Genomic DNA, 22,302 nt, shown 5'->3' on the forward strand with positions numbered 1-22,302 from the left:
CCAGGGACCCATATAAGGACGACCAGGGACAAAAGAGAGAGAGAGAGCCTGGGAACGACGAGTCACACTGGCAAGGAAAAGAAAACACTTTGATCAGCGGTATACTTCACTTAGCATGAATGTGGAGTGTAAGCGGAAATGAAAGAAGTGATCTTCCACGTGTGGCGTGTGGATGCTGCTAATTAAAGGAAAATTCACGATCAATCAACCGGTCTCTTTAAAATTTCAGTCATGGACAAGAATAAAAAACAGAAGAAGAAGAAATTGTTGAAACGTAAGCTTCAGAACAATGATTCCGCCATCTCTAAAGGTGAGGGCAACTACATTTCATGCTGCACACAAGCATGAATTGAAATCAGCGACCTAAATTATTCCTGAAACTTCAGAACTGAAGCTCTGGAAAGTTTGGGTGCTAAATACGGCCAAACCGAAGTTTATAGTTCGTATTCACTTCTAGTATCCAAGGCAAAGAAGAAGAAGAGAGTTGCAAAGGAAAGTCAAGAAAAATTGTCAGAAGGAATTGATGTAGACGTACAAGGTTAGGGCATAATTCTATTGGTTTTCTTTACATGTAGGACCCGATCGAGTCACGTTATCATCATCATCATCGTATATGACTACGAGTACGAGGTTGTGAGATAAGGCCTATGGTTTATCATCCTCATCTGAGATTATTATTATTTTATATTTTTGGCTACTCATTGTTGACATGGTACACATAAATTTATTTATTTTCATTGTTTATTCATTTTTGAAGCAACTCTGAGAGCGATATGTGTAATGGCTGCTTCCCTGTCATTTCAGGTGTACAGTATAATTATGTAGTTTTTAGCAATTACCCTATCTTTTCAGAGGTTTCTTTGATTTTACTCTCTAGTGAAAAGAAAAGGAAAACTCTGCTTGGATCTCCTCTACATGTATGTTTTGTCATGCATGCATGTGTGATGTCAATGCAACATCGATTCCACTCCACCAAGCAGTGTACATAGTTACATGTAGCAATATTTGACCATTGCCATTTTGGAGAAAGTGTAGTCTCATTAGACATAGCAAACACAGTACTCCATTTCACTTCTAAGCCTAAAAAATTAATGTGACAGTGTTAAAACGGCTGTCATTACAGAAGGTGTTCCTGGAGCTTTTTGAGATTTATAAACGAAAGAAATCCTCATCAATAATCAATGGCTTTAAAAGCTTGAATTGTGAGATGTGGTTGTTCAATAATCATGTCTGACCTTTAAAGTGCCACTACGATGAAAATTTTGCATGTCCTTTTTTCTCTAGATTTTGAAAATAGACGCACTAAATAGGTATCATGCCAATTTTTATCTCAAAATTCCCACGGAAAGTATGATTATTGTAATGTAGTTTTTCGGTTTTCGCTGTCCGCCATTACTAGAAAGGCAAATGACCGTGAACAAGGAAAAGGGTTGGGTCTAGCTAGGTCGCCTGGGGTCTGACGTCATATGTGTAATGCTCAAAATATACGCGGCTAATTTCCCATGCCGTCTATGAGATGTGAGAGATTGCGGAGTTGCTTTTTGCTGATATTATATACATTACTCCTTGATCGCCTTGTTCGCTTTGTCAAACGCCCACAAAGCGATGCGCGTATGAGGTCATGAGCCAAGTCTTGCGTGAAGACCGCTTACAAAATTTAATATCACAGGCTTCTCCAATGCCGTCCGAGTAATGGCGGACAGATTTTTAGTGGTTTTTGGCTGGCTATTTCCCGACTTATCTCGCTTCTATCGTTCCAAATTTAAATGCATTGTATTATTTTGAACATATTGACTTAATTGACGTTGAAAAAATTTGAAAAGAAAACCAAAAATTTTCGTCGTAGTGGCACTTTAATAGATTTAAATCAACCTGGCAAATAACTCAGTTTTAGCAAGACCACATAAATTAAATAAATATTATTGATCTGAACAGTATACATGCATGAGGTGTACAAGTGAGAAATTAATAGATATAATGCCAGAAGGGGGTGCGTGCTTTGCAACAGACAAGGGGACAACTGAAAGAAAATAAGATCCCCATGCCCCAGTTTACATAATGTATACTCTATTTCTGGCCTCCAGGGCTCTCTCCACGTAATGTGTGTCAATTGCTTTGCTGGATGTTGTTATACTGTAATTATTAGTATTATTAGTATTAATAATAATAATAATAATAATAATAATAATAATAATATTATTATTATTATTATTATTACTATTACTATTCTCACTGGGGTCATCTTGTACAAACGCCCCAAATCCTTTGGGGATTCAAGGATAAAAATTCCCACACAGGTTTTGCATAAATAGGCCTGTTCTGGCCTGATTAAGTTTCTTTTCGTTAGACGTTCGCCAGTCGAAAGCGCGGCGTACCCCCCCCCTCCTCCCCGCAGCGATGACCTTTGTTGCCTTCCTGGCTAGCTGCTGCTCCTTTTCGCCTCCGGGCTCACTTCTTCCCAAAACTTATCCTTGCCTGGGGCGTTTGGGAGTGAGGGCTCCCAGTGGGAATTTATTACTATTACCATTACTTTGCAACAGACAAGGGGACAACGGAAAGAAAATAAGATCCCCATGCCCCAGTTTATACTCTATTTCTGGCCTCCAGTGCTTTCTCCACGTCAATTGCTTTGCTGGATATTGTTATACTGTAATTATTATTATTATTATTATTATTATTATTATAGCAGTGCAAACGTATGTATGCTAAACGATAGCTACAGCACAGTAGGGTGCTGTTGCGTAACCTAAAGGCCAACGGAAAATAAGAAAATTAAAAGAAAAACTTATTATAGAAACTAATACATTCTATTCTAAGTAGACCGTGAATGAAAAAAAAAAAATTCAAATCTCCTTCTCTGAGATATCACATTAATTAAGATACTTAAAAAAATGCTCTACTAGTGTCTTATCATATGTCATTATCTTGAAGTGGCGGGCAATGTGTAAACTTGAAGTTAACACGGACTTCTGCATCTTTATCAAGACTTCTTTACTCTTCCTTCCCACTAAAACCCTAACAGTTCTTTCAGGTCCTTTGGAGTATCCTCCCAGTACATCTAGAATGATGTTGTGCTGGTCTATGCTGTATCCTTTGAATTGTTGTTTTAGTTCCAGCCGCAAGGGGGCATACTTCTCTGTCTTATCCTGGTCTTTTGCAGCTCTGTTGTCCACCCATGGACAACTCATCTCTAAGATGGTAACATTCTTCCGCTTGTGGTCCACAACTCTAGCATCTATCCGGTTGGCTCTCACTACCACGTGGTAGGCGTACAGCGGGACATCCCAAAAGGCTTGTGCATCTGCGCTTTCGTAGACAGGTTTTGGCTCGATCGGGGAGTACCAAGGTGGTACAGTGTCTACGAGTTCTAGATCACGGAGTATCTCAAAAAACAGAATCTTCAACACGCAATGATGCCTGTGGAGGTATTTGCTCTGCGCAAGCGCAGAACATCCAGCCAGAATATGTGCTACCGACTCTTGCTCTTTACCGCAGAGTCTGCATTGCACGTCATGTTCCCTAGCAGTTGTTGTCTTTTTACTCTGGTAGTTTCGTGTATTGAGCATCTGCTCATACAGCTTATAGATACCAGCAATCACGTATGATGGACAGGATTTCCACTTAAGCCTGTCCAAACACCCGTTACTCAGCTCGGAGTCACTCCATCTCGATGCGATCAGCTTCCCTTGCCAACTCTGACTTCGCACGTCCTTCTTCAGCTTTTCTTGCTGAGCTCGCTTCAACTGCTGTTTGGTCTTTGTACCTGGGATCTCATCTCCATCCTCAGTACAGCATGTAGGGTTAGGGTGCACCAAATTTAGCTTTATTCCAAGCTCTTACTCATACTTCAAAGCCTCCTTGACTATAGAACAATGTCCTAGCCTTACTGAACAGTCTATTATTATTATTATTATTATTATTATTATTATTATTATTACTATTATTATTATTATAATAACATAGAGGGCAAAATTACTGAATACTGATTGGTCAATGAAGAGCGCATTTTTTCTTAATTTTGCTTGAGAAGAGGGCAAAATTACTCGCTCACGATTGGTCGAGCGCCAAAAATTCTCGCTCCTGATTGGCTGAACGTACCTCTTCCACATTTAGTTGGTTTCTTCTGTTTGAGCAAAACAACTTCGTCTTCATCGAAGTTTGTCTTTTAATTCGCGCTGCATTCGCCGAAAAGGCATAAAGAACTAGCTTTAAAAGATGATCTGGAATTTGAATTTTCGAGTGACAAGAAGAAGGGCAAAAGATTTTTTTCATGAAAAGCTTAAAACTTGGATCGACTTACATGGCGCCCGGCGTAGCGGGATTGTGTGGGTGAAAAAGGAAATGATTCCTTTCATCAAGGGCTTTCAGTTACCATGACATCTTGCAGCTCAACAAAAAAGGTCACAGAACAATTTGCTATTGACGGGAGGAACGAGTACAGTGTAGCTCAAATTTGGTGGATTTTTTTGCAAGTGGTAAAAACCTCTACAGCACAGGTAAGTAAAATAAATTGAAGCTTAACATTTGGTTTAATCGTTGTTACTGTTGTTCAGGAATGGAACTTGTATTTTTCTCTTGAGTGGATGTAAACTAACAATCATCTATACTCGTTCTGGACGCAAAGAACAAGTTTCAACAACTTCTGAAAACATGCGTGATATTAATCCTTAATTTTACTGGGCCCAAGCGATTACCTATACTTATATAGTCAAGTCTCATCCCGCGACCTCAGACTTCCAGCACTCTTCTGAGGATATTTGTTGATCCGAGGAGTGCAGAATTTTGCATCATTCTTGTTGGGTCCTTAATTCCTAGTTGCTCCATGTGGCCTGCCAGCTTCTTTGACACTGAACCCAATGCACCTACTACCACTGGCACACTTTTGTCCTTGATTTCCAGATCCTTTTAATCTCTCTTGCCAGGTCTTGGTACTTTTCATACTTTTCAGTTTCTTTTTGCCGTACGTTGCTACATGTATCTCCGGGAACAGCTATATCCACAATGATTGTTTCCTTTGCCTTCTTTTTCTGAATTACAATGTCTGGCCTCCTGTGATGGATTTCACGATCTGTTTGGATGGTAAAGTCCCACAGCAGTTTTACTTCCTCATTCTCTTCTTTGCTTTTGGGGAAATGCTCATAACATTTGTCACTGCACTCAACTAAGTATTCCTTGCACAACTCCCAGTGTATGACCCGCCCAACAACAACATTATTATTATTATTATTATTATTATTATTATTATTATTATTATTATTGTGCCGTTTTGAGGACTTTCAAGACATCACTTATGCCCATACAATGTAAATCACAAAATGCACTCACGTTCTTATGATTTACTACTGTAACATGTACATGTATACTTTTTAAATATTATTATTATCCACCATCCTTGCTGTTACATATTATAGGTGATGAGAATGAAAGTAATATTGAAGAGAACGTCCAGGATGCTGAAAATGGTAAATTTTGAACTCTGCCTGTGTACATGTATGTTAAATAACAATTAATGTTAACCCATTGACGCCTCAGGCACCTCAGGGTGCCTCCAGATGATGAGTAAAATCGTGTGGCATTAGACCGAGTAAAATCTCAGTGTTAAGTCTCACTCCAAGGAGCATACAGCTGTACTGTGGTTTTTGACTGGTTAACCCATTGACTCCTCAGGCATGCAGGATGCTCCCAGTTGACGTGTAAAATCATCTAGCACTAATACTAAGAAAGAGTAAAATCTGTTACCGGTACATGTACATGTAAGTCTCGCTCCCAGGAGTCTGTGGGTAAAATTATACAGATTTCATCTGTTTTTAAAATGGGTGGTAATAAGGCAGATTTTGTAACCTACAATAAAAATTTTTGTACCAGTTGGAGCTGGTCATTGCCGATTGAGTAAACTAAAACATCCCCACTATTAATTTAATTCCTGACACATACATGTACGCTGTACCTAGCACAAAGGTCGATAACTTGTCCAATATTCACTTGTTCATGCTTTCCTTACAAGGTTGAATCATGCGCTGTTGAATAAAATATATGACTAGTTTTCTATTTTTCTTATTATCTATAACCTTTTTATTAATTTAAAAAGATATGTGTAACTGGTAGCAGGTTAAGATTAAACCAAGGTGGAGTAGCAGCATGACAGTGCATTCAAATGGAAGATTGGCCAAGCAGAAATGTGTGCACCTGCCCATAATTTTATTGTGCTCATTGTGGTGATGCTTGCATTGTTTGGTTGCAGTGGAAAAAGAAAGCAGAAGAGACTATGCAAGCAAAAGAGCTTGTATCTTAAAAAGATTCAAGCTTGTTCTAATCCAGAGTACAAAAATGTATTACTTATTTTAATGCGTGTATCTGTCTTACATGTAGATGGTGAATCTGTCAACAACAGTGAGAACAATGTTGAGGCTACAACAAAGAGGAAGAAATCTTCATTTGAAAGTGTAAGCTTAGCTGAAGGTAAGGTTTCTTGTACATTTACATGCAGATCTTTTGCTACATGTACATTGTATTCTTTACAAGACATAATTAAATCATGTCTTTAGTTAACTGGTTGGGATTCAAAGCAGTAGTTTGTTCCATGATTTCAGGAATATATAGGCTTACACTGATTGTCTCATCCAGTACCAGCTTGACTGTGGGTCAAGTGCCAATTTTGTAAACGTCACACAACTCATGCAGCCTTTTAGACCCAAACTCCCGACCAGTTAACGTAAAATACCTGTTTTATGGGGCTAAAATGTTACTTTCCTGGAATATTTTTTGAAGGTCCATGAGAATGATAGGAATTTCTTTTTTTATGAGAAATGTACTAAGAGAGAAGGGTTGGAACAGTATTGAGAGTGTTCACCTTCCTCCTTTGTGTTGTGGACAAGGTTCAGCTTCTGAACTCAGCACCAAATAATTATTATGGGTTATGTTTGTTTGCTCTCTACTCTCAGACTGGTCTTGTTAGCTTTTGTTCACTTCCAGTTTCTCTACATACTGTACATGTAATGTGTAATGTAGTTTACCTGCTACATCAAGGTTTTTTTGTATTAAGATCAACTTACATAATTATGGCTTACTGTGCAAAAGGATCAACAATATCATTCTCAGCACTAATGATTTTGTTAAACGCTTATTTATCATCTTAAGGTTCCACTGTCAATGTATCGATAAATATCAATAAAGCAATAATTTATTTTTGTTAGATGTGACAAATCCAGATAGCAAGGAATTCAAGTCTCTTGAAGGAATTGTCAGTGAGAAAACACTAAATGCCATTGCTGATATGGGCTTTACCACCATGATGGAGGTTCAGCACAAGAGCATTGTACCACTTCTTAAAGGAAGGTAAGGCTTACACTTCATCTGAACACCTTAAGTTCTTTTCATGTACATGTAGGACACACCTTTTTAGCTTAATTTTAAAAGCACTAATGTTCCATATCAGGTGCCTGTTTTAGGGCTACACTGTAATTCAAACAGGTCCCAAAGGGAAAAAGATAATAATTTGGGCATTATCTCACATTCACTTCTTGTAGCTTCCCTTCAGCAGGCTCTGCTAGTTGCCTAAAGTTGACAGAATTGTCAGTCATCTATCACAAGACTGACCTACATGTAGATGTACATTGTACATGTAGGTCTGAACCTGAAATCACAAACTGCCTTGGATTCCAGTTTTGAAACAAGTTTTTGCAATTTCATTCATACGCCTCAAGCTCAGCCATGGAAAAAAAAATAGCTTGTCGTTTTGTTCAGTTTTATCTCACATTGAAAGTAAAATTGTGAATTGGAAAGTGCAAAGCATGTTTACTGTGCATTATGTGATCAGAAGTAATGTATGTTGGCAACGAATAATATTTTTACTAGGCCAGGAGCTGGTTTTCATTGTTGTTTAAATTATTTTAGTGGCAGCAGATTCATCGTAGAAACAGATGCTGATGCAATTTTTTGACCATGTGATTCCCATACAAACACTTTTACATGACATTAATTTTCATAATCATGCATTTAATGGCTTCACATAATTATCCAGTAAATGGCAGGGCCAGTCAGGGCCATTGTTAAGTACTGTAAGTCCTCAATCCAATTTTTGGGAATAATTAATTTTACTGTACAAGTGATTGGCTTGGGAATTTCCAGTGAAATAATTTTACTTATTATTATAAAATACCGGTAATTAGGATAGTACGCGCACTGTCATCGGTCAGTAGCTGTGTTTAATAATAGGTAAGAGTATGGAAACATGGCTGTGACATCACACGAAATTCGATTGGTTGTGTATTGTCAGGTGCGCGTTTTGATTGGTTGGTAGGAAATAGTAATAGTAATAGCTTTATTAATAAAACCATTGCAGCCTTATGGCTGAATTACGGATTATTTACATATAATAATAACTATAAAAAAATTAATATATAAGAAGACAAAGACAAAAGTTTAAAATGATGTAAACACTCCTTAAAATCTACAATTATTAAAAGTGTATACTCAACTCCACTGGTTCGATTTTTGATTTGCATAATAAAAATTTACAATTTACAATGAAGGGCATTTGCAATGACAAAACTAGATTGGTATCACTTAGTTTTGCACCTTGGGATACTAAACGTACGTTTCTGCCTAAGTGACCTAATTGTTCAAATATGAGTGTGTGTAAAGAAAATCTGTTTCAATCACGAAGTAAAGAAACAGCATTTTCCTTCATTTGTTGAATTACATGTATCTTTGAGAAATATTTTATAAAAGCAATAGAGGACTTTTTCCCTTGTTTTCATAGCCTCATCTAAACACTCAGGGGCATTGGGAGAATTGTGGACAGTTATGCAAATCCTCGACTATGCCCCAGGTTTGCATAACTGTCTTGAATTCTCCCAACTCCCCCTCGTGTTTAGATGAGGCTATGGAAACACGGAAAAAAGTCCTCTATTGCTTAAGGCGACCTCAAAACTTTGTATCAAGACAAAATGCAAACGGTGTTGTTGTTGTTGTTTTTTTTTTTCATGCAGGGACTTGCTTGGTGCAGCTAGAACTGGAAGTGGGAAAACATTAGCATTTCTCATTCCAGCAGTTGAGTTGTTGTACAAACTACAATTTAAGCCACGAAATGGTGAGTTCCTGCAGTTTTGGTGTCAAACCTAACATGTGGTATGATGTATTAATATTTTGTGTCCTGAAAGTGGCAATGAAAGAGTGTAAGAGTTACAGATCTCTTATACAGGTACAGTTTTTCGAATGGTGGGCCATTGGCTGCATGAATTTCATGAACTAAAAATGTGGAGGGAAATAGTGTGTACAGTACAGGCCGCGGGAATAGCAGCACTTACACTTGCGTAAAATGCGAGCAATATGGCGGATTTACACGCAAACCCGCGAAACACGAGTCTAAATATTTACACGAGCTTTGCACGCTCCTGTTTGGCCATTTCCGAGTTTTTGTTTGTCTCGGTTTCGAAGTGAGTCTTGGTGCTCAATTATATAAAGGAAAATGAGTTTGATTTGCATAAAAATACACAACTCATTTCCATTTGAATGGTTGTGCACCAGGACTCGCTTTGAAACCGAGGCATGGAGCAACTCGGAAATGGGTTCTTACATGCAAATTGAGTATAATTCCTATAAGCAACGCATCTTATTTTATTAATACACGCAAACTGCGTACACGTATTTTTCTAGAGAAGAGTGCACAAATTAAGTGTGCGTTCGATTGAGAAATACGAATTTATCGTAAAATTTGGATTTTTCAGTCCTCCAATCGAACACAAAAAACAGGTTGCCGTTAGGTGTTGCTCTGTTTAGTTAGCAGTTGAAGTGTATGAAATTTTTCATCCAATCAAGAAGGACACTAACTTATGGAAAACCCGAAAGGGAAATGCAATACTCCTTTTTACACCAAACTGACAAAAGTGTGCAAAGAATTCCAAACCTTGTGTCATCAAAATTAGTAATTAGTTTACGATCCATAAATGATTGCCTGTTTAAGTTTTGCTTAAAACGTGATGATTACATTATGGTCGACATGACTTTCTTCTTCTTATGCGGGCTTCAATTGATGCTCTTTTACTGCTTTTCCAAACTGCAGGGACTGGGGTAGTTATCATCTCTCCTACGCGAGAGCTCTCCCTGCAAACGTACGGTGTGGCACGAGATGTGCTCAAATACCACAATCACACATTTGGCATTGTCATGGGTGGTGCCAACAGGAAAGGCGAAGCTGATCGTTTGCAGAGGGGTGTCAATCTTCTAATAGCTACTCCAGGGCGGCTACTAGACCATCTCCAGGTGGGTGCAAGCGAAGCACATGACATTGAAGGGTGTAACATGCAACTCTTCCTTAGAACAAAGCTGCGGAGTTTAGGACACCAATTTTATGCCCAAATATGGACAAAAATAAGATCGAAGCTGCACGCGCGGGAAAATGCACGAGCTACGTTACATCCGAATAAGGAAATTTTTAAACTAAAACAAACGCCAGCTCTGAACCAGAGTTAAACGCTTCAAGGTCACGAGCTTCTGGTGATATTAAGTGCTCTTGAGGCAATCAAATCCCGCCAGGGTTCTTTGCAACAAAACACGCCGGCTACATTGCAGAAATAAACAGGTATTACCGCCATCCGTCCTCGCCTTTTGAAGTTTTCTTTTCAGTAGGAAGAGCATCTGACTGTGGGCAGTCGTTAATGTAGCTGAGACTGGCCCGCTCAACACTACAGTGTACACATGTATGAGTAAAAAAAGAACTAAATTGTGTACAGTATAATAATATTATCATGGGCCTCGTTTCAGGACCCTAACGGGATGTAAAAGAACCCATGATGCTCTTTGCAACAAGTAGGATACGGAGTTCGCAGTGTTATTGTCTGACTGATGCTCTCTAGCAAATGTGTCCTGCTTGGCATCATGTGTCAAAGGGTTGTCAATGTGATATGATATCATGAGAGCGCTTTAGCAAAAGCAACAAAAGGTGAAGGGGAGTTCGCCGAGTGCTTGACATAACGATGTTGATACAGTTAGTTGTTGGAGCGCATTATTTTGAAGTTGCCCACGCAATCGTTATCGGGGCGTCATTCAGTCCTCCCAGATGGTAGCACTGTGTGGCGCCCCCAAAAAGTTGGAAATATCACGACTGTTTGGACAAAACAGACACGAAGAAGTGTTTTCTTTTGGGGTATTCTGCTTTCAAAGCGTCTTTTCTGCGACTGATAGCCGGTGTGGGAACGCAATGAAGCCAATTTGAGTTTACTAGGATTAGGTGGTTTGCCAACCAATAGACACGAATAACAATGATGTAATGTACAATTACTGGTGGACGAACAAAAGGAGCTTATAAGATATTTTTTTTGTTTTCGTTCACCAACATGGCAGCGTTGACGTAACGTGAAAACCACCAGCATAGAACAGATCGTAATTGGCCACTTCTGTGTTCATGTTTGCCTCCTTTTCAAAGCGAGGCTAAGTGCGAAGTTTTTATTGTGAAAATGAGATTTCATTCATTTTACAGTAGAACTTAATTACCATCACAAAATCTTCGCACTTAGACTCGCTTTGAAGAGGAGGCAGACTGGGAAATGGTCTATTTGGCTTGTTTTGAATAAATCGTTCCCGGAATGCCCAGGCATTGTCTGTTTGGAAACCGTTCTTCATAATGTAGAGCCATTCCCTTGCAATACCTTAAACCCCCTTTTTTCATCGTTGGAATTGGGGAAAAATATTTTATTGCATCTGTTTCTAAAAATCATCGAGGACGAAGACTAGGCAAATATTTGTTCCTTTTGTGCGTCTTTGAAGGTGCAATAAATAAGATTACATGTATTGAGCTCATTTACCCGACCCATTACGCATCTTGTGCCTCAGTGCCTTGCAGTAGAAAACTCGTCGGATCATATGTCTCATTCATGAAAACGGTTAACGAAAAACATTTCTTGTGGTGGACCGTGTTACTGCCATTTCATTTTGAACTGCACAGAGGATAAGTAAAGATATCAACTAAGCAAGTGCTCGGGGTATTCAAAAGAGGATGCAGAAAGTTCTGCTGACTTTTTCGCTTTTTGAAAGTTTAGACTGCTTTTTGGCATATCCATATCCATATACAGAAGTTTCTGTGATGGCATCTTGTATGTTTTCATGTGGCTTGATAAGCCCGTTTGTAAGGTTTACCGCCTTCGAAACTATATAGCTAGACCAGGTTGATATAATTATTAAGGCTCTCTTGCTTACGCTTTTGAAAAATGTTCGTCATTAGCATTTCCATCGAGATTGTATTGGTGGAAAACAGTATTTTGAATCTATTTTTTTGTAGAATACACAAGGTTTTATTTTCAAGAATCTCCAGTGCCTCATTATAGATGAAGCTGACCGAATTCTTCAAATCGGCTTTGAAGAGGAAATGAAACAAATCATCAGACTTCTGCCAGGTTAGTTGAAATAAACACTCATGACGTTGTACTCAGCTGAAGGCATTTATCTGTACAATAACGAAACTACATCGGACAACTGATCATTAATGCCGCTGCCATTTACGGAAGGCTGAGAGGTGTTGGTCTTTGAAACCTATCACCTCGTAAGTTCTACAAGTGAGCCATAGGGTCATTTTAGGGAGGGTACACTATAAGTATGTTAACTTGGTCCCGGTTGTGCGCTGTATATGGATGGTCGTGGTATGTTAGTACGGCTGTAAGTTGAGGGTGCGGTTAATAGGCCTTATTTAAAAAAAAAAATCACCTTATTCAGGAAACAGCCTTCAGTATTCCGTAAAAAAATCACCCCCATGATAATAGACCTTTTCACGGTTTCTGACGCCGTATTGGTTGGGGAGCAAGCGCGCCTTAAATTACGGTGAATGTATTGGAATTTGTCCGACTTCGAACCGTTATAAATCCTTTAAGGTGTGAGTATTGTGGATAGGGAGAATACCTCTCAAAAAGCACTTTTATTGAGTTTATTTTCGTGAAGTATGACGATCAGAATCAAGCTAGTATAACGACCGTAAACGAAATTTGTAAATTTCATCATATATACCCTTATAAACAAACTTAACAAATTCCCGTGAAATTTGAAGTGACATGAGGAGATTTGTAATATCCAATTTTCAGACGTTGTGTCTTGTGCAATGATCTAATTTTCCATAGAGTAAAAATCTGCCTTTCTGCAGCGGAGTTATAAGAGGTTTGAATTCGAACTGGAATTTGTCCGACTTCGAACCGTTATAAATCCTTCAAGGTGTGAGTATTGTGGATAGGGAGAATACCTCTCAAAAAGCACTTCTATTGAGTTTATTTTCGTGAAGTATGACGATCAGAATCAAGCTAGTATAACGACCGTAAACGAAATTTGTAAATTTCATATATACCCTTATAAACAAACTTAACAAATTCCCGTGAAATTTGAAGTGACATGAGGAGATTTGTAATATCCAATTTTCAGACGTTGAGTCTTGTGCAATGATCTAATTTTCCATAGAGTAAAAATCTGCCTTTCTGCAGCGGAGTTATAAGAGGTTTCAATTCGAACAAAATCCCATACATTCACTGTAACTTACATGTAAGCCGCGTTTGCCCCCAACGAAGATGACGTTAGAAACCGTGAAAAGGTCTGTTTTTGGTGCTATAAAGGTAAAGGTCCTTATTTTACGAGGGTAACACGTGACAGTGAACTAGGGTTTTTTTTTTAAACAAGAGCAAGTCTCAAAACTGAGTGCAACTGCTCTAATGATTGGGCAGAATGTAAATTAGATCAAAACACAGTCATGCATGTACAATCAAATGCAGTGTTAGTTTTGGACGAGAGAGGAACACCGAAGTGCACGGAGTGAAAACCTCTCGGAGCTGAGTAGAGAAAACTCAACCCACATATGTCGCCGAGTACAAGAATTGAACCGGGGCCACGATGGTGTAAATGCGATGGGCGAGCCTCAAACACGGAATGACGGAAAATCACCCCAAGCATTAAAACGCGGAATTGCGGAATATCGCCCCAAATCCTAAAAGACGGAATCTAAAATCGCGAGAGGATTTTTGGCGGTTTTCCGTGTTTTAGGGTGGCTCAAAGGCGAATGCTCTCACCACTGTGCGAACACTGCTACCTCGTTCTTATTCCAGAGTAGGGTCAACCAAAGGCACCCAAATACTTTCTTCTATTTTTATATACTTCATTTATTCCTTGAATTATCCATGAGAGAGGCCAAACCCAGAGGCTTGAATTGAATGGGTTAGGGCCAGAGAACACGTTTTCTTAGATGTTAATTATAGCGATGTTTCTCGTGAGGTCATCCATTGTTATTAATATGCCAACCAGAACTTAATTAGCTGTTGTTCCGTGGTTGGCAAATGGGCCACTTCGGAAAATACCATAATACTCTTTGTTTGTCCCCCCAAATTTTGCAATGTCCCAAATTTTGGGACAATGGTCCCAAGAGAAAACAAAAACCATGCTTATGCAAAATTTGGGGGGACAAACAAAGAGTATTATGGTATTTTCCGAAGTGGCCTATTTGAATATCAAAAGAAATGTGACATCAATGTTTGGATGCAAGAAATATCGGGTTTACCTGGGTGTAAAAACCCTTGAATATTTTTCTTGGTTTGTTAGCTCGTGGTAAGCTTTGGTTATTTTGTTTGATGTTTTTGTTGCTCTATTATTGCGTTACGTCGCCCGTGAGTTTCACAGGCTTTTACACCAAGGATGAGCCGAAATATCGCTTTAAATACTTGTTTGTTTCTATAGTGGTGACTCTTGGGATCTTGAGATAAAACGAAGCGAAATTAATATATATATCGTTTAATCCACTCTTTGCAGTTAGAACTATGTATAAACTGAATTATCAAGCGGTATCATTTACAAAACTATTAAAAATAATTAAGTTATACTAATGTAAAATCTACATAATAATTAATCTAGAAATCTAAAAGTTACAAAATCATTAGCTCTCTTGGTTCTTGCCTCCTGGCGAACGGACTTTTCACTCCCAGATCTAAGATTGTAAGGAACATTATAAACATTAGCCTGAGGGCGGAGTTTCCACGTCGCAATGAACTTCCTACTTAATGTTTCTCGCCTGACTTCTAGACTTGGAAGGCCAGATATGGTCAGGGCTTCCTTATAACCAACACCCGGGAGTATTACCTTAAGGGCTCTCCTTTGTATAGATTCTAATTTAGATGACAAATATTCAGGGATGTCTTGCCAAGCAGCCACGGCATATTCCAAAATGGATCTGACAGAGCACTTATAAATATTTAAAATATTGCTATTCGCTACACCAGCTCTTTTAAGCACTCTTAGGGTATATAAACGTTTGGCGGCCTTACAATAAATATAGTCTATGTGGTCATTCCATTTAAGATCGTCTCTGATTTTAACACCAAGTAATTTAAAAGATGAGACACGTTCGAGCTGGTGATTTCCAATACAAATAGGTGGAATTACAGAGTTCGGGTACTCCATAAAATTTATCAGCATTTCATTACACTTCCGAGGGTTTAGCTTCATCTTATGGGCAGTACAAAATGAATGTGTGTCTCTAACAGCCAAATCGAGAAGGCTTATTGAATTGCGAGGCAGGATTTCTGCAACTGTGGTATCATCAACGTATTTTGCTCTCACATTCCAATCCTTTAGGAGTCTATTTATCATAACTGAGAAAAGGGTGACACCCATCTTGGTCCCTTGGGGTATACCTCCATGGGTATGCTTCCAATCCGATAAGACATTTCCGATGCGCACGGCTTGAGTTCTATTTGTTAAAAAAGATCTTATCCAACTGAAAAGCACTGGGTCCACACCAAGCAGTGATAATTCGTCCATAAGGATCTGATGGTCAATCAAGTCAAAACCCTTAGAAAAATCCGAGAAGAAGATTCTAACACAATTATTTCCACGGTCAATAGCCTCGTGGATTGCTTGTAGGAGGTAAACAAGGGCATGAGTTGTTAAATGTCCTTTCCTAGCAAATTGTTTGGAATCAATCTTATCTCCTATCTGTTGTAGAAGCCTCCTGTTCGTAAATCCCTCCAGGATCTTTGCAATACTATTAGTAAGGGAGATTGGACGGAGATCATTATCAATCTCTTGTGGCGGGGAAATCTTGGGTACTGGTGTTACGATCGACTGTTTTAATGATCCTGGAACAAATGAATCCTGTAAGGACTGATTATAAATTGCGCAAATAACAGGTGCTAACTCAGGGGCGAACACTTTGAATATTTGATTAGAAATCCCGTCAGGACCTGGAGCTTTGCTTGATGACAAGTTATTTAGATCCCTCAAGACCTCGAATTCTGACAAGAGTAGGCTAGGTGGTACAATAGTATGTCTAACAGGAGATTGAACCAAGGGTGTAAATTGTTCCGTAATACTGACAAAGAAGTCATTAATCCCATTTGCTAGAGCCAAACAATCCTGAAATTGGTCCGGTTGATCAGGGCCAATAAATCTATGAAACCATTCACCTTGATCAGAAGCTTGACCTGTTAGTTGTTTAATTTGTTTCCACCATTTAGCAGGATTTGAATGCGCTAGATCCTCAACTTTGTGAGAGTAATAATGCCGCTTTGCAATCAGTAACGTTTGATTCAAACATGAAGTTATTTGTAGTTCGCAGGCAGACAGTCCTATTTTCCGCCACTCAAACGCGGAATGTTGAAGACCTCGCGCGTGTCTCTCTCAAGGAATCTCCTCTGTACGTTGGAGTCGATGATGACAGGGAGACTTCAACAGTCGAAGGACTCGAGCAGGTACTTTTGTAGGAGGCTAACAAGTTGGAAAGTGCACCTAACGACTTGTCGTTTTTGGAAAACCCAGTTAAATGTACCTGTCTTGCGCGATAGTTGACTTAGCCGCCATGTTTAATTTTTCCCTTCGTCGTATTGGTATGACGTCACTGTGTTCATTTTTGTACCCCTAAGTAGAGAAACAGCGGCCTTCTTATTTTGTGCGTCAAACTAACCTAAGGGAGATGAATTTTTGTTCCAGATTCTTGCGGCTTTCCGTCGTACCTAGATGTAGGGAAAGGCCGCAGATAGCCATGTGTTTTTTGGAGTGATTAGGGAGATTAAAATGGCGAGCGACTGGCTGAGATGCGTCCTTGTCATTCTTCTCAACATCGCGAAGGTGTTCGCGGAATCGGTCGCCTAGTTGTCTACCTGTCTCGCCAATGTATAATTTATTGCATAACATACAGGTTATGAGGGAGGGAATTGATTTCCATTCGTTTGCACGTGATTCCTTTTGTTTTCTGTGAAAATAGCATGGCTGCTGGTCACGTGAGTGAAAGCCAGCCACGTGAGTGACGACCTTTAGACGTAATAGACCGTTTTGCTAATGTCAAGTTCGTAGCGAATCCTGGGTAGTTCCAGTCCTTTGTTCGAACAAACGGACAAAATTGAAATCTCAAAGAATAATGTAATAGGCCGTTTATACAACAATACAATAGGGAGTTTAAGAAACTTAAAAACGGCTACGGCGACGAAAACGTCACTTCAAAATATAACTTTGAGCTGTTCTAAGTATTTCATGATTATTCCATCTTTCTTATATCATTACAATATGGGCGAAGTGTCCTGTAACTGGATTACTACGGACTGATTTGAAGTGCATGTAAGAGTGAGACTGAAAGATTCACTGTAGTTTGTCCACGTTGCCGTCAAAACCTTAAATTTGGTTATTTCACGTTGTAGTTTTGACGAGTACGGGAGAGAAATGTTCAAAAATGCGTGCCGCACGTGCATCACGATCAATTTGGTTCTTTTAACCAATAATATTATTACTGCTTTTTGGTGTTGCCTTTGCAGTAGCCTCGTCGTTTCTTAAACTACCTAATATCAATCAACAACTACACTTGGTCAAAGTATTGATCCTACGACATTTGCAGCAAACAAACGACCTTATATGTTCGAGTATCGTGGGGATCGAAAAGTATGCCTCGTTCCATTAATTAAGTATGCCTCGTTCCAGTGATTCCTAAATTGACATCATAGCTTCCGTGATGTTTACTAGTTGGTTTGTGTCTTCTTCTCCTCCTGTATGCAGGGATACATTGTGGTTCCATCCGAGAAGCGTTTTCTGGTGTTGTTCACTTTCCTCAAGAAAAATAGAAACAAGAAAATCATGGTGTTTTTTTCATCGTGTAATTCCGTCAAGTTCCATTACGAACTTCTGAACTACATTGATCTTCCCGTCGCCCACATTCACGTAAGTTCCTTGGTATACATTTCCGAACACAGGCTCGGTCCTTACCTCCCTCGTCGGGGAAATAGAGACACCTACAATCCCGGTCAAAAATAGCTGTAGCCTCCAACGGTAGCGTTAAATGTGTCACTATATTGTCAAAAATGGTGTTGTTATAAAACTGCAATTCAAATGTCGTCAGCGCAAGCGCCAGATATCAACATTATATGGCTCTGGTGGACTTGAGAAGATACTTGTCCATGTTTGGCTTTGAATATTTTATTTTGATGTATGGTGTTTATCTATGTAAGTTGCATGTTAATACATTCATCGAAAATAGTCAAATGTCTGGGACAGAGCATTTTACAACATTGATTGGGGCAGGTGCGGCCGGTAAAGGAGAGTTAAATGCGGAGAGTAGGCAAGAGTATATCAAACAGGTTGCTGAATTGAAGATGTCGCAACGTGTTTGTCGCGGACTGCAAACTTAGGGCGCGTTCGATTGACCGTATTCCGGAATAGGAATACATGGAATAGAAGTTAGAAATCCTTCGTTTTTGCGGAGATTCTTATTAATATTGTCAAACATCTGCTAAAATGCTATTTTAAACATAGCTTTGTTAACCTTGTTGCTGCAAAACGCCACACATAGTGTTTTAAATCGTCACTCCACGTATTCTTATTCCGGAATAGGGTCAATCGAACGCGCCCTTAGTCTCCAAAGCGGGCTACTTTTTTATTTATCTGCTGTAAATTTCCTTGAGAGCTTTGTAAATATACGAGTTAGTGAATTAGAAGACATTAAAATATTTCAGTACACTTGAGCTGTTCTTGAATAACATTTTTTTTTTTTACAATAATTCACAGGGAAAACAAAAACAACAGAAGCGAACCACGACTTTTTTTGAATTCTGTAATGCGAGTTCTGGAACATTGCTGTGCACAGATGTAGCTGCGCGGGGTCTGGATATACCGGAAGTTGATTGGATTGTTCAGTACGACCCTCCTGATGACCCCAAGGTAAAGAAAAAACAGCTGTTTCCATTTACTCTTGGATTTCCTTCTTTCCTTTACAATGATTTGATGTCTTTCGCCAAGTGAGTTGCATCGGTGATCCTGAGCGTTAAGCCCGACGCACACAGTGAAGAAAGATCTCGCGAGGCGGTTTGTTCAGCCGTTTCATCACGTGTGCGGGGAAATTTTGGTGAGAAATTCGCCTCGCGAGGCCGTGAGGATAAAATCAAACATGTTTGATATTTTTGGCCTCACGAGGCAAATTCCTCGCTGTGTGCGGCCATCGTGAAAATCAAGCTGAGCTTTGTCAATCAAGCATCCAATAAAATACATGGCATTCTCACGTGATTTCATTGGTTCAAGATGGCGTCGGAGGAAGAAACTCCGACGCCACTGATGCCAGGTTATAAATTGGATGCTTGATTGACCGAGCTCAGCTCGCGGATTCTCACGATGGCCGCACACAGTGAGGAATTTGCCTCACGAGGCCAAAAATATCAAACATGTTTGATTTTATCCTCACGGCCTTGCGAGGCGAATTTCTCACCAAAATTTCCCCGCACACGTGAGGAAACGGCTGAGCAAACCGCTTCACAAGGCAGTTTGCTCAGCTCTTTCCTCACCGTTTGCGGTGGGCTTTAATGCTTGCGCTTCAATTTTTTTAAAGTGCAAGATCTTCTCAGCTCTGGATAATGTATTTATAGCTCTCCTATTTGTCATTTGTTTATTGGAGTTACCAGAAAGTGAAGTTTCTGTGCAGAGTTTGTTTTAGTTTAATCAAACAATTATTCCATTCGAGTTCTTTTGGACATTAAATTTATTTTTTATGGTCCATTCGGCGTCATGCCGCAAAAAAGCAAAAAGGACAATTAAAACCGCAAAAAGGCTAAAGCAGTAGGCCTTTTGCAATAAACGATCACATGGTACAAAATCCGCCATGCTGGAGGGCAAGCTCATTATTATTCCCCCACTGGGACATTAAAACAAAGGCAATTCAAGCTTGACTGGTTCAGGTCTCTTTGTTTTAATGTCCCAGTGGGGGAATAATAATGAGCTTGCCCTCCAGCATGGCGGATTTTGTACCATGTGATCGTTAGTTGCAAAAGGCCTATTTTAATCACAACGGCCGTAGGCAATTAAATGGGGCCAATCACGACACGACACAAATTCTTGGTTTTCATCCACGTGATGAGGCGGCCATGTTGGTCACGGTACAAAGCAATAGAAAATGGCCCCACAAGTTTTGCATAATAATAGAGTCAAATTCACAAAAGACATTTTACTGCATTGTTCTGTACAACAACATGGCCGTCTTGACGTCAAATGAAAACCCTGAATACGAACAGCTGTATTTACGTTTAAAAATAGAGGAACCGTAGCCAGGGCAAAACATTGAAGGCTGTAGCCTTGACAGCCGAAAGCTCGAAAGCTTTAAACTATATATAGCCAGTGAACGTTTTTACAATTTTTAAGCTGTATTTACGCCCAACTGGCGTTTGCCGTAATCGTTTGCCTAACTTTTCTTGCCTTACGTATCACTCACTTTCATTCTTGGGGCCACGGTGACTGGCGCCAGGTGCTGTGGCATCCCAGTTGATTGGATCTTTTCACCAGCGCATAATGCCGTAGGCTTTTTTTTTTTTCGGGAAGGAAGGGGGAAGAATCGCACAAAAACAATGGATATCCAATTCAGTGAAGCACGGCACACTCTCAAGAGACAACAGCTTGCATGGTGTTTTTTATAACATTATGGGTTGGTGAAAGTACCTTTGTTTCCTTGCCTGTCTATGTTTTCGTCATAACCCCTTTCCTCATGATAATTAACAATTAGACCCGTAGCTACGTGTCAATAGCCCATGAGGCGAAGCTGAGTGGGCTATTGACCCGTGGCCCTTGAGGGCGAAGGGTCTAATTGTTTTAGTATCACCCAACTAGTCGGACATAAAAGGCAATAATAACGTTAGCAAATGAAAGTTGAAGAAATATTTATTTGGGAATAAAACGAAAGAAAGAGCCACGCTTTTCGCTACTCGAGGACTATCACTAATAGTCATCTAGTAGCGTAGCCAATTAAAATGCAGGAGTTGCATTAGTCCACTAGTTGGGTGATACTAAAAGATATTTGATATCATATATTTGAACTGCAGTTTACATGAAATGATCTCATAATCAGGCCTTGCAAAATCAGTTAGTAAAGAAACATACTAACGAATGAAATTCACCCAGTCGCTTTTTGTTTGTGAGTTGTAGGAGTACATTCACCGCGTGGGTCGGACAGCTCGTGGCAATGATGGCCGAGGCCACGCCTTGCTTCTCTTGTTACCCGAGGAACTGGCGTTTTTGCGATACCTCAAACACGCTAAGGTGGGGAAAATTAAGATAAGCTGCGTGAGTAATTTACGCTAAGTCTTTAGTTTTTTGTTCAAGGGACTTAGATTTAGAATGTGAGCGTAGCTTTCGGCTTGGTGGGACCATACTTGCTGTACGAACTGGCTTTGTGTCCACTCATATTATCTCCTTATTGTATAGTAATAAAATACAGAGATTTTAATGCTTTAGTGTTGTCTCTTGAATATTGTTTTATTGGTCTACTGGATATCTCTCTTGGAAAGACGGCTGAGTGATAGAGATTTTTTCTGGATACCATTCATATATGAATTGAATCTTGAAAGGCCATTGTCTTGCAGTTTTCAGTAAAGCACTGAAAATCCAAACGACGCTTTTCAGTTGATGGCAACGGCAATATAAACCACCGTTTTAATGCACGGGCTTTTTATATCTATTTTGGGCAACGGACGGAAGAGAAAGAGTCGCCACAATCTTAAGTTTTCGTTTCTTTATAACTCCACGCTAAATAATACATATTTTGAAAATGCTTTTTCTTTATTCACTTGAAATCGTGTAAGAAACGACGTGAATGAGACGTAGGTGTTTAAAGATAAAAGTTACTGACGGTTTTGACTAGAACTCCTTTCAAACGCCTTGCGACTGTCCATTGGAGGTAATCGTGTCAATCGTTAATTGCTGGCTGTAAATTGCACCAACAGGCAGACTGGTAAGGAATACCCGTCATTATTGTGTTCAGGGCATTTGAATCCACTCACCCGAAAGTTGTTTTCAGAGGGCTCGTGCATGCGATCGAATTTG

General features: G+C 39.5%; 1 protein-coding gene across 1 annotated transcript in view; it reads left to right on the plus strand.

The window, feature by feature from the left end:
* Positions 1 to 128: 128 nt before the first annotated feature.
* The window catches only part of LOC137997076 (uncharacterized), a 26,803-nt gene continuing 4,629 nt past the window's right edge, over positions 129 to 22,302 (plus strand). The window contains exons 1-12 of the mRNA XM_068842825.1: positions 129 to 310; positions 458 to 538; positions 5,412 to 5,462; positions 6,370 to 6,459; positions 7,194 to 7,335; positions 8,991 to 9,091; positions 10,064 to 10,263; positions 12,278 to 12,392; positions 16,570 to 16,709; positions 18,004 to 18,165; positions 19,009 to 19,161; positions 21,406 to 21,519. Of these exons, the coding sequence (XP_068698926.1) occupies positions 232 to 310; positions 458 to 538; positions 5,412 to 5,462; positions 6,370 to 6,459; positions 7,194 to 7,335; positions 8,991 to 9,091; positions 10,064 to 10,263; positions 12,278 to 12,392; positions 16,570 to 16,709; positions 18,004 to 18,165; positions 19,009 to 19,161; positions 21,406 to 21,519 (1,428 nt within the window). The 5' untranslated portion in view covers positions 129 to 231. The remainder of the gene's footprint in view (positions 311 to 457; positions 539 to 5,411; positions 5,463 to 6,369; positions 6,460 to 7,193; positions 7,336 to 8,990; positions 9,092 to 10,063; positions 10,264 to 12,277; positions 12,393 to 16,569; positions 16,710 to 18,003; positions 18,166 to 19,008; positions 19,162 to 21,405; positions 21,520 to 22,302) is intronic.

The sequence above is a fragment of the Montipora foliosa genome, chromosome 3, assembly GCF_036669935.1.
Source record: "Montipora foliosa isolate CH-2021 chromosome 3, ASM3666993v2, whole genome shotgun sequence".
In the NCBI taxonomy this organism is placed as follows: Eukaryota; Metazoa; Cnidaria; class Anthozoa; order Scleractinia; family Acroporidae; genus Montipora; species Montipora foliosa.